The sequence below is a fragment of the Sylvia atricapilla genome, chromosome 1, assembly GCF_009819655.1.
Source record: "Sylvia atricapilla isolate bSylAtr1 chromosome 1, bSylAtr1.pri, whole genome shotgun sequence".
Lineage (NCBI taxonomy): Eukaryota > Metazoa > Chordata > Aves > Passeriformes > Sylviidae > Sylvia > Sylvia atricapilla.
In genome coordinates this window covers 131,666,277-131,683,369 of record NC_089140.1, presented here as the reverse complement: position 1 = coordinate 131,683,369, position 17,093 = coordinate 131,666,277, and the positions used below count along the sequence as shown (strand labels likewise).

Below are 17,093 nucleotides of genomic sequence, written 5' to 3'. Positions count from 1 at the left end.
TGTTAATCATGAAGCTCAAAAGTTTCAATGCAGTAGAAAACTGAGACCCATAATTTCCTAATTAGATTATTTCAAACAAAACAGTAAAGTTAAAACAGGCTGGTTTAAGTATAGATATTTTTAAAAGTTTATGCCAATAACAAGTTAAAAAAAACATGAACAGATGATTTGACTACTTTCTAGATGCCTCACATGTCTGACTGTGCCTCACCTATCAAACCTGGGACAATAACCTGAGATGGATTTTAGCTTGTCTAGGGATTTTGTAGTCAGAAAATCCCTGACTCTGGGGACGTAAAATGTTCCCAAGGTTATGATTATAAAGAAAATCTATTATATTTGCAATACCATCAAATATCAAATAGAAATTATGAAGCCTTTGGAAAACATAGCAATCCTAGGTTGTTAGATTCTTCCAATAACAAAATAAATGAAAGCAATGGCATTTCTTTAGGAATAATATTTGACTAGACCAGGTAATGTAATTGGAAATGATGAATAAATTTTCAGGCTCACAATTAATTCACCAGGTCATAAAGAAGTCAAGAAATATATCACCTCTGGGGTACTTTTTATTTTACTTTTGGTTTTTAATTGTGTTCATGAACTCTCTTTTCATAAATGGACACAATTTGATTGATGTGACTGCACTATGATGATACAAGCCACAACAAATCTGAGACACCCTTCACTCCTTCTAGACTCTAATTTCAGGCAAAGAAATGAAGACTTGCCAACATCTCGTAACACTTACCATGTCATCACCTCAGTGTAAATTGAAACAGACTAAAATTAGATATTCAGAAATCTGAGTTAAAAGTCTAAAAATTGCCACAGGAACCAATTGCAAAGTGATCTTCATAAATAACCTGGGCCAATCTTTTTCTGTCAGAATGAGCTCTAAGTTGTACTAGGTAAATTGAATAAACAGCAAAGATATCCCTAGGTTAAATCCTACTGCTGCAGATTTTTAGATGTCACCCTTGCAGGGTGCTGGCCCCAGCCTTGAGCAGGACCCTTTCTCCTCTCTGTGCAGCTCACATCTCCAAGAGGAGCACGCTGAGCCAAGAGCTGCCCAAGCAAGTACCTTGACCCTACCCAAGGGAGGTGCAAATGTAATGCCTTGTGGAGAGTGAGGCTGATCTTCTCTTTGAAGGAGGATTTCCCACTTCACAGCCACTGTTTTACACCCACAGGGAAGTTGGTCTGCCATTTTCTGTGAGAATTAATTCCTTGAGCAAAATTATAGCTGTGTCAACAGCAGCAGTTGGCCACCTCCTGCTTTCCTGGAGGTCTGTTGTTCACTGGTCACATCTGGGAAAAATAGAACCTAACAAAGGGTCTGGCCTAAACTCTATTAAAAAGTATGAAGAACACTCCTTGTTTCAATGGCTTTGGACTGTTGAAGGGTACCCATGTGAATTTTCTGCTCAGACTTAGAGTAACACATCCATAATCAAGGAGCGGAGCACTGGCAAAAGTACCATGTGCATGTAGGGACTCACCAGGATTGCTGGGCACATCATGTAAGCCATATAATGTTTCTGTATGGTAGATAATGTTTGCAGCTAGAGAATTTTGCTTTGTGTGAAACTAAACCACATCACAGTCCATGAACTAAAGTGTGCTTTGAACAGGAGTGTGAAAACTTGGTCTTTTGTCCTCATGTTGTGGTCCCTGCTTTCATTTTTTAAGGGAGTAAAAAATGCACTCTGCTCCTGTGCTGTTCTTACCGTAGACACTTTCTGGAGCTGAACACAGGATAGGAATGCTTGTGGCCTACCTTGGGGGGGGCTGTCAGGAGCTGAAATGGGCCTATAGAGACTGAATTACATGTAACAATTTTATATGTTGACTGGTTAAATTTTAGATTGGAGTACTTGTCTGTAAAGGTGGTTCAATATGTTCCTGGAAAAGCAAGGATGAGGAATGAGAAAACTTTCTCAGAGTAAGGCACCTCTACTCAAATACAGAGGAATAAAGGAACAGTATAAAAATGTTTCTTTGATGACTTTATTTCCATTGCAGACAAGCTACATAACATTTAAAACCACAAAAGACAGAAGAATCTTGGCATCATTTAAAAGGCTTTGAGCAAGGAACAGGGACTGGAAGGAGGTGTTTCTTGTGGGTGTGGTTTTGGTTTTTTCTAAGAAATCAGATGATCATGTAGAACATAATGGCAATGAATAATGAAGTTTCACTTGCGTAAGTTAAACATTGTACTTGATTAAAAGCCCAGTTTATCTAACCAAGGGTCTCCTGGTGCTAAAATGAACACTGTATTTGTTTCTGATAGATCCCCCAAACCCAGATGACATCAGAGGAGGAACAATTAATGCAGAATCCAGAAAACAAGGTGTCACATGAATGTTAATGTCACAGCTCTGAAACCTGGTGTGCTTTTGCTTCTTGGGCCTCAATATATATATTAGCCATGTCTTGACTGCAAGTTGGGAACTTGGGAAAATAGCTCTTTTTTCAACACTATGACTCATGATGGTACCAAACACAGAATCATTTGCATAATTCTTTCACTTTTTCATGTGTATTCAACATACCAAAATTTATCTCTTTGCAAAAAGAGGAAATCACTTTTGTTTTTGAGATTCTTCTATTTCAGAAACTTGCATAAAATCAACAAAAGCTTGTGAAATCCCTGTCTGCTCCATTTATTGTGATTTGAAATTTTCTTTTTTTGTCCTTTGTTGATACTGCTTTTTTGGAAGTACAAAGATATTTTTCTTCCTCATACTAATTTTGACTTTTTCTATTTAGGAATCATTGATTCATCCTCATTTTTTTGTACAGCTGCCATTCCAATTCTGTTAAAAAAACTTGCTGTTCCACCATATCTTTGTTCCACAGCACCACTGGTTGAAGTAGACACAGCTGTGGCAAAAACGTATTTGATCAGTTAATTTCTGGCACAGAAAGGGGAGGATGATCCCAAATGTATGCATTTTCATATATGGCACATGTATAGCATTGCTTACCTTCTGTTTCTTTTGTGATAGGTAGATTTTACATTAAACTATTTGGGACTGCATCTGGCTCAGGGGATTGCTGATGTCCTATGTGGTCTTTTTCCCGTAGATTTTTGGTTCTAATTTGATCCAAATTGTGATTATCTAAGGACTTTTCATGGCATATGCAAAATCACTTGATTGTCACAGTACTGTTCCTAGTTGGCATCAGTCCACACCACAGAAAGTACAGTCCTGAGTATCAGGTTGGTACTCTTTGTGGAAAAGACAAGGATTCACTGACTAAATTTTCTCTTACTAAAGACAGAAGTAAATTTTACTTTCAATTCCAGTAGAGCACAAGCAGGAAATGATTTAGTATTAATGCCTTCCCTTCACTCTTCAAAAGATGATCCCTTTCAAGGACACAGTAGAGGAGTGTTAACTGTGCTGGCTCTACAGTATTTTGGAGAGGGAAAAAAAAAAAAGTACTGAAGATTCTACTTAGATAGCTGTGACACCTTTTGAGTAAACAATCCTAACATTTGTGTCCCAAAGACAACTGGAGTAGATGTCAGAACCCGCAGGGATGGGGTGGGCTGGGAAGGAAACAACTGCTATTGTCTCTGTATCTCTGTATTTGCCTTCTTGTTTTCAGAAGGTTTATTTACTTTCCTGCATTTGGATGCATAGGGTCCACTCAGGTGCAAACCACACTTAGCTCTATAATCCATTCAGAAACTGGTGTGACAGGAAGCCACTCTGTGCACTGACCTAATGCAGCTGTTTGTCTCTGCCCTCCTTCCAGGGCTCTTGCTCTAATGTATTCTCCATTCTTTTTTTAATCTTATTTGCACAGTCCTGAACTGCCCTTTACACAGAACAATAAGAAGTTGGCTGTATATGCCACAGTAATGACATCAAAGGATGATAACAATTAGCACTTCATTTAGCATCCTAACTGTAACACAAAGATGCCTAGCCAGCAGTATCTCAGGCACACGGGGAAACTGGCCACACAGAAAAGAATTTAATGACCTGGCCAGCCATTAAGTAAGCTATTGAAAACAGCAATCAAGATTGGTTTATTTACAGACTTAGTTCCATCCACCAACATATTCTGTCTGCACAAGACTGATGTTTACAGGAAAATTACTCATATCTTATCTATAACAGTAGCCCTGAAACCTGCCATGCTTTTGTTCCAATTACTTTTGTATTGTCTTTTTCATGAGGGCAAGTTCAGTAAAGAATTTCTTTATTATATCTAATCTAAACTGCCATCTTTTAGTTTAAAGCCATTACCCCATCCTGTCACTGTATTTCCCAGGGAAAAACTCCCTCTCCAGATTTCTTGTAAGCCCCTTTTACATTGTAAGGTTGCTCTGAGGCCTTCTTGGACTCTTCTCTTCTCTAGGCTGAACAACCCCAACTTCTCTCCAAAGGAGACAAGGAGGTGTTACAGCCCTCTAATCATCTTTGTGGCTCCTCTGGGCTCACTCCAACAGGTCCATGTCTTTCTTGTGCTGGGGCTCCAGAGCTGGATGCAGGGTTCCAGAGCTGGACACAGCACTCCAGGTGAGGCCCCACCAGAGTGGAGTAAAAGGGCAAATTCATCTCCCTCAACCTGCCGGCCATTCTGCTTTTGATGCAGCCCAGCATGTGTGGTTGGTTTTCTGGGCTGTAAGCACACATTGCTGCCTCATGGGGAGCTTCTTCTCCATCAACACCTGCAAGTGTCCCTTCTTATTCCCTGCCCAGCCTGTATTTGTATTTGGGATTGCCTCAGCCCAGGTGCAGGATCTGGCACTTGGCCTTGCTGAACTTCATGAGGTCTGTACAGCCCCACCTCTCAAGCCTGTCCAGGTCTCTCTGGATGGCATCCCTTCCCTCCAGCGTGCTGGAGTGGACAGTGCTGAGAGTGCACTTGATCCCACTGTCCACTGTCCACGCTACCCACAAAGACATTAAACAATGCTGGTCCCAAGACTGACACCTGAGGAACACCACTTGTCAGTGGTCTACACTGGAACATTGAGCTCTTGACCACAACTCTTTAAGGGCAATCATCTAGCCAATTCCTTACTTCCTGATTCACCAAGTGGTTCATCCATCAAACCCACTTCTACCAAATCCATTTTCTACCTATCTGGTTTAGAGACATGGATGTCATGGGGGACCGTGTCAAATGCTTTGCACAAATCCAAGTAGATGACGTCAGTCACTTGTCACTCATCCACCAATGCTGTGACCCGGTTATAGGAGGCCACCAAATTTGTCAGACATGATTTGCCCTTGGTGATATATCTTGCCAATCTTTCTGCATGATGTCATTAACTTTTGGGGTTTTTGTGTTAATCCACATGGGAAAAACTCTTAGACAAAGATTCTTGATTTTGGTCTCAACTATTGTAACAAACTTTTCTTCAGTTTGAGAGAATGTTGTCCAAATTACATCTATTCAAACTGCTGTTGCAAAGAACATTCTTCCAGCTTGTAGCCACAGCTGTACAATTACCCTCTGAAATTCTCTACTGACACTTATTTCTTCTTAATTCCATCATAGGAAAAGCAACTCCTTCTCAGTTTTAAAGGTCCATCTCTCTCATTTGATGTCAGGATCTGCTGGCTTTGGCAAGGGAGCAGAAGGCTTGAATGAATACCTCACTGCACAGGAGGGACTTGTTTTTTTCAAGCCAGGAATTTATAGCATTCAGTGTAAATCCCACAAAGACTCCCCAGGAATACAAATGACAATTCCACATGCAGGTGGTGATTATGTGGAAATCATGGGCAAAGCACATGTTCGTCATTTCCAAGAAAGGTACAAAAACTGTCTAAGGGACATCTAGAAAGGATTACAAATGGCTTCATTTCTATCTAGGCTTGGCCAGTAATTCCTGGCAAACTCTCTGTATAAAGGCCTGAGTCTCTTGGCCCAGCAGTGTCACCCTGGGCATCCTTCAAGCGGGTAACAACTCGGTTTTCTCCCATGGCTCTTAACAGAATCACAAAATGGTTTGGGTAGTAAGGGACCTTAAAGACAGAAGAAGGGACCTTAACATGAGCCAGCATGTGCCCAGGTGGCCAAGAAGACAAGTGGCATCCTCGCCTGCACAGGAATGATGTGGCCAGCAGAACCAGGGCAGTGATTGTCCCTGTCTACTGGGCACTGGTGAGGCCACACCTCGAGTGCCGTGTCCAGGCCTGGGCCCCTCACTTCGGAAGGAGACTGGGGAGCTGGTGAGGGGTCCAGAGAAGGGCACTGGAGCCGGTGAGGGTCCGGAGCACAGGCGCCGTGCGGAGCAGCTGATGGAGCCGGGCGTGTTCAGCCTGGAGCGAAGGAGGCTCGGGCGTGACCTCAGCGCTCTCGGCACCTCCCTGAGAGGAGCCTGCGGCCAGCTGGGATCGGGCTCCTCTCACAGGAGACAGGACAAGAAGCTACCGCCTCAGGTTGTGCCAGGGGTAGTTGGGGCTGGACATTAGGAGGAATTTCTTCACAGCAAAGTTGATTAAACAAAGATGGGAATGTGCTGCCTAAGGAGGTGGTGTTGTCATCGTCCCTGAGGCTGTTTAAGGAAAGGCTGCACAGGGCACGCAGTGCCAGGGTCTGTTTGACGCGGTGCTGTTCGGTCCCAGGCCGGACTCCACGATCTCAGAGGCCTTTTCCAGCCTAATGGAGTCAGCGCTCGGCCCCGCAGGCGCGGGGCGCTGTGCCCGGCCAGGTTTGACCCGCGCCGGCCGCCGTACGCCGCCTGTCCCCTGCGCATGCGGAGTGGCGGGGCCGCAGCGGGAGCGCGGCTGGCGGCGCAGAAGGACTTTGGTGGGAGCTGAGGTGAGGCCGCTCCCCGCTCCCGCTGCGGCTCCCGCTGTTCCCTCTTCCTCCCCTCATTCCCTCTAGCTTCCCTTATCATCCCTGTCACTAGGGCCGCTAGCCGCCGCTCCCTGCTCGGCCGGGGCCCCTCGACAGCCCCGTGACCTCTGCGCGTCCCTGAGGTGGCGGAGCCGGGCCCAGCGGTGGCGGCTGCAGCACGGGGCTGGGGTGCCCTGGGTGCGGGGAACGGCGCGGGGCTGGTCCCAGCCTGTCCTCGGTACTGCTTAGAACGGCTTCTCACGTAAACACCAGGACAGCAGGCCTGGGAGGGAAGACCCTGCGAGGAGCGCAGGATTTAGTGTGGACAGCGAAGGCCAGCCTTGATTCCCCAAATACTGGGTGTAAGGAATGCAGGAACTTAAACTAGAATCGTGTTATAGCTAGGTTGTCCTTGAATTTTCTCCCTTAAATATCTTCATTGAAAGGTCAAACACACAGAACCACTGCTGCTTATATCGTGAAGACGATTATTGCACACTACAAAAAGAATGATTTTTCCATAGTACAGAAAATTGTTTTAAGTAGAGCTTATCCCGCAATTCTCTTTATTTGTTTTTTCTTTCAGGAAACCCAGTCACCATGCCGGCTGCACTGTTGCCAAAGCCGCAGATGCGGGGCCTTTTGGCCAAGCGGATGAGGTTTCACCTCCTTGGGGCGTTTTTGGTATCTATGGGAGCTGCAACTTTGTACAAGGTGGGCTCTGTAGTCACTGAGTTATAAACAGTTCACTGGAATATTTAAAGAATTTGTAACATTTTTCTGTTGGGATTGGGTTGAGCTGTTCATCAGAAAGGTTTAGTAATGTATTTTTGTAAGCACGTTTCCAAAGCACAAATAAATTGTCCTGATCTTCATTTGAAGAAGGGATATGAATAATCTGATGTTTCATTCTGTGTGTTCAAGATCATGCAATTTGTGACAATTTGACCTTGAGTCTCCTAGTCCCAAAATGCTCTTGACCATTCACAGTTACTGCACATTAACACTATATAGTTTGTGTTTTGGTCTGCCACAGTTTCTGAGACTTGGGAGAGTTGTCCAAATCCTCCTTTATCTCTTGACTGATTTCAGGAAACTTGCTCTTAAGCAATTTGGAAAACTCATCCTTCACACTGAAGATGTGGGAGAACCTAATCTTTCTGTCCTTGCTTTTGAGGTATCGTGGAAATGAAGCATTTTATTTCCAGAAAAACACCCTTACATATTTGACTTCTGATAGAGATAAGAGCAGTACTTGTTCGTGAGTGCTCTTATCAAGTAATTTTTGCATCTTATACACAAAGCAAATACAGTGGGAATTCTTGTGGAAGAACTGGATCTTGGTTTTCCCGTTGAGCTCGTGCATATACTGTTGGCATCATTTGAATGCTCAGGAAGCTGTTTGAAAGTGATGAGAAATAAAGTTACCTGCAGGTTTTTCCCAACTTCCACAAATGTCTATCAGAAACAGTAAGCTCACACCTGTACTTAACACATCTGTTGAGAGGTAGTCAAGCTTAATTGTGGTCAGACTTGAATTATAATTTTTTTAATAGTCTCTGGGTCACAATAAGTACCTTATTTGTCATCCTTGAGTTAATACACTGGTAAAGTGTCAGACCAGATTTAGAACAGGTAACATGGATCTCAGCAGTGATTCGCTTTGTTCCATATAGGATGCTGTTGTGCAAACCCACCTCAGAATTTTTTTCATGTTTTTGGGAGCTTTTTGGGTATATCCCTGCGCTTCAGGAGTGGGTGTCCAAGGAATGAGGATTTGTCTTTCTATGTTGGTGACTGGTAAGGGTGGCTCAGCAGTCTTGTAAAAATTTTGCCGGATGTAGTTGACTTACAGTGTAGCTCCAATGTTGTCCTTAAGTGTATGATGCCATTTTATCCAGTTAGAGTTTTGCAGCTGCCCACAGGCACAAAACCTGCCATAATGACATGTTTTATGTATAAAACTATTAGCAGGGAGGGTGTTGGACACTCGAGTGTCAATACAAATGGAGTGGATTTGGATCTTGAAAGTGTGATGTAACCTTGTAACAGACTTTCTTTTTAAGGTTTTACCTCAGACATTTGTTCTGCTGACCAACGATCAGGTAGCCTGACTTGTGGGTTTTAACAGGAACAAAGGAATGTTTAATAATTTGAGCTAAAGGCCTTTTAGATGAATATCCCTGATAGAAAGTATGGAACTAACAGAAATAAAAAAGCTCATAAAGCTTTGCAAACTAATTTTCTGTTACTTTCCAGTTTGCAGTTGCTGAACCCAGAAAAAGAGCTTATGCAGAGTTCTATAAGCACTATGATCTTAAGAAGGACTTTGAAGCCATGAAGGCAGCTGGTGTGCTTGAGTCTGCACCACCCAAGTGATGGTAAGCTGCATCTGCAGGTAGTGAACTGCACTGCATTAGGACAGGAGTAAGATGATCTCGGTGAGATGTTGTGCTTCTGCTTGGGGGGGTCTTTTTTTTTCAGATTGAAAGGGGTTTCCAAAGAGAAAGGGTAGAAATTGCACTCAGGAGACCTCTGGGTAATAAAAATGTGAAGAAACAGGAGAACTGGGGACTGGGGAGTAAAGGCAGGATAGAAGCTCCTGAATACCTTTTGGGTAGTTTGTTTAACGTGTGTGGTACAGGAGACAGAGGGATGATGCCAGCCTTTGCCCTCCTCACATAACCAAGGAGAGGAGACAAAGCTCTAATGTTAAATGCCAAGACTCGCCTGATTCCACAGTTATGTTGATGCTGTCACATCTTGAACTGCTTAACTTGGGGCTCTCTGTATCTTCTGCTTACATTCTTGTGGTGGTACAGTGAGTGAGAAAATGGAGAGGCTGATTCTCTCTCCTAGCATGCATCTTAATGTAAGGAACAGAGACAGCTTCTGCATATCGTTTTCTGTTTTGAAGTTGGTGAGAGGGGAAATACATCTATATACACACATACAATATATGTATATGTTAAAAAATCACAGTGGCATACAGCTCTGTGTGCTAATACTCACATTTTTAACATATTGTATGAAGCTTGAATAGAACTTTGTTCACAATACTCTTTTTTTAGCACTTGACGCTGCCTTTTCTAGGAAAACTACCCAGCTTTGTTCTCCCTTGCAAGTAACCCCAGGAAAAAAATTCTTGATTTCAACTGTGTTGTAGTTATTAATAACTACACTCACTAAGCTGCACAAGCTGATGTGACGACTCAATAAAGAGTTCCTCTCCCTTTCTTGGTGCAAATTTTTTACATTGAGTTCTCTGCTTCTCCTAAAATGACTTCAGACTAATCTAGAATGATAGTTTTTCATTCTTTTGGAATGTTTTCATATTGTGATCATTACGTGATAATCTGTGGCTTTAATTATCATGGCCAGCTGGATTTTCTCAGCTTGTTTGCATGAAGAAGCAAGATTGAATAAAAGATTTGTACTTAACACTAAGAATACTGAATTCTGTTCTATGACAATCTGCAACTATCTGATTTCTGCTTAACACAATTATGTAAAAAAAACCTCAGAGCTCCATCTCTTCTAAAAAATTAGAAAAAAAGATAAAAAATCCTTGTAAAAGTCCCAGCTTTTGGTAATTTTTTTTTAAATTTTTTTTATTTTTTATTTTGTGAGAGTGGGGGATACTGCTGTTCTTTAGCTGCGACTGCAGCAAAGATAAATAATGAAATTACAAATTTACCTGGTTCAAATCTTGGTAATTCCACCTCTGGTTCAGTCTCCCGGCTAATATATAGTCACTTTTAAACTTCTTCAGACACTGGAATTGCATTCTTTAGTCAGGTGGCCTTCATCAGTGTATTCTGAAGGGCCATCTGGTGGTAAAATCATTTGAAACAAACACTGTCAACAAGGGTGCATGTTGAATATTTAATTCAAATCATGAGCAGGATTTATTTCAGTACAAATAGATCTCCACTCTCGGCCTGTGTTCCCATTGGCAGCTTAAGAAAAAATTGCACGTTGTGTGCACCTGTTAAAATTAAATGTTTCCTAAACAATTTTTCCATTTCTTAATTGTACTGGCTCAAAAGAAAATGTGGAAGACAAATCATCTTTTGTGATTTTGTTTGAATTGCTGATGCTTCTTATTCCTTAGTCTGTTTATGTAAGAACAGATATTTTTTTCACTCCTTTATAGTAGAAAGGGGTTGGTTTTTGTTGTGCCTGCACATGAATACGAAAGTAGAAGGGGAAAACAATGCAAGTGTTTCAAATGTTCTGTAAAGGCTGTAATAAAAGGACAAGTACCCAGAACAGATGGAAAACATTTTTGTTTGCCTCAGAAGTTTAAATCTTAGCAATTTTGATTTTTAATCCTTTTTTTGTGTAGTTATCTAAAAGATACATTGATCATGCACACTAGATCTCCCAGTTCACTGGAGTGTGTGCTGTATGTGGCAGTAAATACAGTGGCTTTACCTCACTGAATACTCTCTGTGGAACCAGAATTGGAACCAGAATTGAGGAGGGAGTTGGATGGGCAGGAAGGAGTTCATTACTTATGGTGGTAGCGTGGCACTCTACACCAGTTCTGTTCCTGCTGGACATGGAGGCACCTCGCTGGGAGTTCACACTCTTTCATCTGCTTGGTGTGGGTCTGGTGGTGGTACTGACAATGGAAATTAAGAGCAGGTATAAATGTGAGGAGTATCTGGCATCTGCTGTGTGCTTAGCAGTGGAATACAGGGGGAAGCTCAGAGTTTGGTGCTAACCACTTTCATGACTCTTGTCATGGAGCACAGCTGGTGTTGGATTGTGTTCAGTATAATGGGGAGAAGCAATTTGAATTTGGTTTTCTTTATTCCTTGGTAGGCTGCCTGCACCACTTGTTTCCTCTCTGGCTCCTATCTGAAAGCTGCATTCCTTTCTCCTGCAGGCCCTGAGCAAGACTGATTCAGTTACCAGTGCAGCATATATAGTGAATCTGATGGGCTGTGCAGTGTTGTTCCAGCTCTTGATTTGTTCCATGTTTCACTTCTGTTTGCCACATGAAGGGTGTGTGAAGCTTCAAGCATCAGGAAATAACGGGGAATTCCTCTAGACTAAACTAGCACATAAACATTTCTCTCTGCTGCTTTGCATTTGTACATACTCATGTGTTTATTTAGAGCATGAAGTTTGTCCATCATAACTTAATGAGCTTTTTTGTCTTGCAGATTCCCTTCGGTTCAAGGAGACGTGATGACTGAACCTTATTTGTTCACTGAAGTGTAAAGTGCAGTGCACTTCAGTCTGCGGCACACTCTAATGCAACTCAGTAAATAAAATACTTATGTCAGAGACATTTAGTTGTCTTCATTAATGTGGAAACACTTAAAGGCTCAGGTGCTGGGTGGAAAGAGTGGTGCAAAGTCTTCAGAACTTGCCTGAGATGACTTGGTATATCCTCCAGGAATTATTTGCATCTTTTTTGGCCAAATTCTACATTTGATAGCACAGTACATCCCAAAGCAGCGACAGCTAGTTTGTCCCAGCTGCTTATGTTAATGTGCAAGAGGACAGATGTTGCAGGAAGGGAGAGGATGAATTTCTGGAGGGGTCTGTGTTACCTCTGGCTTCAAAAGGTGAGCTGACCTTGAGTAGAAAGAATTTGGCTAGAAATTTTGGAAATGCAGCAGCCAACCTTTTTGTCTTTTTCTGTCATCACTGTATTGTCTTCCTTAGATGAGCAAACTGTTACAGCAAGACTTACAGACTCTGCAAGTGCCCATTCTTACACATGGTATATTAGTTACTCTAATTGGAAAATGACTCCAAACTGCAGGCATGTTCCCATATAATTGATGTACAAGAGGAAGGGGGTACGGGCAGACAAAGTAAATATTGTATTATGGTAATAAAAATCTTGGCATGCTGCTCTTAGACATGTATCATCTTTTTAATATCTGGAAGTAGTCAGCTAAGCATAGTTTGGATCTCTGCTGCATTCTGTGCAGTCTGAGATGTGGTGCTCTGTCTTGGGCCATGATAACCTGCCAGTGAGAACAGGCTTTGTCATTGCCTGTTGCTTAGGATGAAGAAGGTACTAGGACTGCAGCTTTTGTTTGCTGAATGCGGATACTTAGGAGAGAGGCAAGAGCTGACTGCATGAAAGGAAGGAAGTCTTTGTATGAAGCAGCATGACAAATTAGGCCATCTGTGTTGTATTTGAAGGTCTTCGGTTCAAATCCTGTTTGGAGTAACTCTTATTATTTTACATGGATCATTAACTACTTAACACTTAATAGGTATCCTTGAACAACATTTGGACTAATGAAAGCACGTAAGTAATGTATGTGATCCAGAACATTTTATACAGCAACATGGGATTTTGTTTAAACTTCCCATGCAGACAGTGCTTCCTTTAAGCAAAGAAAGAATTTGACATTAGTGATGCAGGGGAAACCATCTAGTAATCAAAATACCCCAGCTCCTATAAATGTAAACTAGAGCTTAACAATAGCAAATGATACCCATTTATCTTTCCAATGTACAGTATAAACAGTGTATGCCATTAAGTACTGACTAACATTTTCTCAGGCCTGTCTGCAGGTTTAAATAGCCAGGGGTCTTCAGTCTTACTGACAGCTTCAGAGGCAAAGAAACTTGCTACTGCCAGGTGTGCAGGCTGATAGACATGACTTCCCTTGTTGGTCTAGGCCCTGTATTCTTCACAGTTGCTATGAATTAATTTACTGTTAAATTCTTCTGAACTGTTGCAGCCAACAGCAGTTAGTCTGTATTCCTTCAGCTACCAGCTCATGTGATTTAAAGAAATGAGAGTTTTGTGACTGAAAGCAATTTTTGGTAGGTAGAGTAGCTCAGGGATGTCTCTGGCTAAATGTGTTTAACAAAGAAAGGTGATTTCTAACTTCTGTGGCTGTGCTTTGGGAGTGTGCAGGCTGCAATTGTTGCTTTCTGGATGCAGTCTGGTTTCGCACTGGATGCAAGACAAGTACTTCCCTTAAGCAGGCAATGCCAACCAACCCACAGCTTGCTTTCCTCTGGAGAAGAAAGAGTGCAAAGCTGGGTACCTAACCTGCTTTTCTGAAATCAGCGCCTACCCACCACTTTTCCTTCATTTTTTTCTTCCTTTTCTTATTTTTTTTCCTTTGCCAGCTAATTCTATCATACAAAGAACTGGAGTGGGACATCACATAGTACAAGACCTGTGAGTTAGACCCTCATCAGTTGCTTGTAACAGGGTCTGGCATTCTGTTTCTAGGAGATGCAGAGCTGAAAAACATGCTTGGCTGCTCTTGGAGACAATCCCAAGTGTCTGAAGGTTTTTGCTATATTTATGTATGAAATGATATATAAAAAGGAATGATTTGACCTGAACTGCTTTGGGAAGGGTCTTGCCTGACTATGCCTCCAAATTTTTTGGCTAGCTTACTTTATTCTCGAGTGTTTGAGGAGTGATTGATTGTTCTGGAAGCAAACGAAAAAGACAGATTTGAAGTTGTGAGCTCTCCAGGCCTAAAGAGCATTATGAGAGTAGGCATATTTTAAGAGTACACATTGCACTGCTTTAGCAGCTAAGTACAGGCAGCTGCTCTTTGGACAACTTTGTTTTCATAGTTCACAGAGCTCATATGAAGGAGAGGTTGATTTATGCGCTGTCCCCACTCGTTTCCATACATGTGGTCAGAAGGGGGAGAAAGAACCTGCATAATGCAGTAAAGATGCAACTCAATTCACTGAAGAAAAGTGTAATTTAAGCAAGTGTTTATTCCAGGAGAATGTAATTCAGGAAAAACACAAACGTATCTTAAAACAATGGCTGAAATCTACAAACTCTTAGAAATGGAACTGCTGTTCCTTATTTTTTACAGGTGTGTTTGCATCCCCTTGGCTTGTCTGTGTACGCCATAAATAAGGAACTGATTAGTCTAATTGAAATGGTGACTACAGTGCTGTTTTGATTCAATTAGTCAAAAAAGCATAAAATTTTCAGCACACGTTTTTGGCAAGCTAGCCACCAGTTTTTACTTCCAAAATATTGTCATGATCTATTGCATTTTCTGGTACACTACAAAGTCCAGTGACCTACTGGGATCTAATGGGGCTCTCATGAAGCTTGTACATCAGTCTTGTCCTTGTCCTACACTTTGTAAAATGAATGAATAAACAGCTCATAAGAACAAATATTACAGGAATAGCTTTATTATCTTTAAACAATTGAATTATATTACAATTTATCCATCAATATGCAAAATTAGAAGTATTAAACAACTTCCATAAAATATTCAGGAATGAAGCACGTTTGTGTATATACATATACATTTTTAAACAGTGTTATTTAAACAATGACTAAGTTATTAAATCATTGTATGAAATGTTGTTAATGGATGGGCTTATTTCACAGTCAGAAAAGGACAATGCAGACCTCAGCCGCCTTTATTCTCAGTAGATGAGAGACACAGCTTTTAGAAAGACCTTTTAACAAAACAGAACTCAAGAAAAAATGTTGCAGTCACTACATTCTTAATTACTGTGCATTTGGTCATATAACGTATGCATAGAAGTTATTAACTATAAAGCATGTGCTCCAAATGGTGATCAGATTTTATTCCAGTTTTTGACTCAAATTCCAGCCATGTTCAGGAATCTCCAGACAAAATTAATTTTGGTTAGCATATAGAAAAGGAGAGAAAATTAACATACATAGTTGGAAACCAAGTAAGCTTTTGGTTTTAAAATGAAACTGCCATAGCGAGATTTGGTTTATAAAGTCATCTAACTGTACTCAGAGACTGATTTCTTGTCTACCAGAAGAAATACAGGTGTTGAACATATATATTCCTAAGGGTATTGTGATGGCATCATTAAATATTAATGTAATTGGTGCCTGTGGGTCCATAGTTTTCAGTCAACTTAAAAAAAAATTCACTTTGCTTAGTACATATTTGAAAGGTCACATTTCTAAATATCCCTGTTTTTATCAGTTCGAAGATGATAAGCATAAAATGAATTAGGGCTGAAGGGAGCACATACAGTGTAGTGGTGGCAGATCTGAAATAAGCAAGACCCCACAAGCTGTACTTAGCACCTGCACATCTGGGTAACACTGAACTTGGCGATTTTAAGGAGACAGCTCTGTTTCTTTAATTTTTGAACTGCGTATTACTGGTTTCCAGCTAATGAACAGTGCACAGTCATACATACATTGAAAGTACTTCTGAAAATTAGATGGTGGATAAAATAAAGTTTCTGTATACAGAGAGTTTTAAAAATAAAGTCATGTTGTAGTTCATGTTTTGTTCTCCAAACCACACAAAGGCACTAGTTTACATTATGGACTAATGTCCTGCAAAACTTCAGTCAAATAAAGGAAGCTATTTTAAGGTTAAAGTGGTGCTAAAACCCAGCTGTCACTAGTAACTTAAAACAGCCACACTAGGTTTTTCAGATTTAGTGGGGGAAAATGTTTCGCCTCAGGACGCACATGTTGGGGGAGTGTGGGTGTAGGGGGAAAGGCTCAGCCTTGAGCAAGTTTTTACAGCTGAGTTATAAACCTGCTTTATAACAGAAACTGGCAGACCCTAAAATATGATATAGAGGTATTGATACACATTTCTGTGTGTGGTAAAAACGTCCGTGTGCACGTAATTTTTCCCTATTCTCTAATTTTTGGTTATCGAAAAGAAAAAGGATTTTGATTAAGCTGTTCCTTCTGACTTTATTCGTTTGCCAGAACACTTTCCTTCCAGCACTAGTATTTTGGCGAGGGAGCAGGAATGTTGTCAAGATTAGAAAAGCTATTGGGCTTTGTTATCAATTTCTACCTCCTCAAAAATTATATGCATCTCTACTTGATGTAGGTTACTGCAGAGAAAGCACTGCTTTTAAACTGGTATGGTGTTACTACACGCACCAGAAATAACTACTAATTAAATCCTTTCCTCAAGGCTTTATTTTTCACCATGGTGAATTTGCTAATGAACACTTGGGCAAAATTTGGATCAACCACATACTGATAGGTTTTTGTCATAGTGAGGGGCTGTTCAGTAGCCACGGTTTGCGGGGCTGGCGCTGTGGCGGCGCTGGGGGCGAGGTGGTAGGATGTCTTGGTGATGTACTCCACGAGGCGGTTGTACTGCTGCTCTGACAGCCTCTCCCTGGCTCCCTCGGCCTGAAATCAGATAAGATACAATAGTTACTGAGTATCTGACTCAACTGAGTAGCAAGGACAATAACTTCCACGTTTCTCTGATAAAAATCTTTCTGCCTGAAATCTTACAATAGTTCAAAGGATTTTTTTTAACATGAATGTT

General features: G+C 41.3%; 2 protein-coding genes across 2 annotated transcripts in view; one reads left to right on the top strand and one right to left on the bottom strand.

The window, feature by feature from the left end:
* The first annotated feature begins 6,710 nt into the window (after positions 1 to 6,710).
* On the top strand, positions 6,711 to 12,119 carry COX6C (cytochrome c oxidase subunit 6C). The gene is made up of 4 exons (XM_066334120.1): positions 6,711 to 6,801; positions 7,406 to 7,533; positions 9,079 to 9,200; positions 11,994 to 12,119. Exons 2-3 carry the CDS (start codon positions 7,420 to 7,422, stop codon positions 9,196 to 9,198), a joined length of 234 nt encoding a protein of 77 aa, XP_066190217.1. The 5' UTR covers positions 6,711 to 6,801; positions 7,406 to 7,419; the 3' UTR covers positions 9,199 to 9,200; positions 11,994 to 12,119.
* A 2,847-nt stretch (positions 12,120 to 14,966) lies between these two features.
* The window catches only part of VPS13B (vacuolar protein sorting 13 homolog B), a 429,788-nt gene continuing 427,661 nt past the window's right edge, over positions 14,967 to 17,093 (bottom strand). Inside the window, exon 63 of the mRNA XM_066334019.1 lies at positions 14,967 to 16,951. Within this exon, the coding sequence (XP_066190116.1) occupies positions 16,706 to 16,951 (246 nt within the window). The 3' untranslated portion in view covers positions 14,967 to 16,705. The remainder of the gene's footprint in view (positions 16,952 to 17,093) is intronic.

Excerpts from the sequence above, each read along its gene's own strand:
- COX6C (XM_066334120.1), top strand. The coding sequence starts at position 7,420 with ATGCCGGCTGCACTGTTGCCAAAGCCGCAGATGCGGGGCCTTTTGGCC. Across the intron at positions 7,534-9,078 it reads GAGCTGCAACTTTGTACAAG|TTTGCAGTTGCTGAACCCAG; the intron begins GTGGGCTCTGTA and ends GTTACTTTCCAG.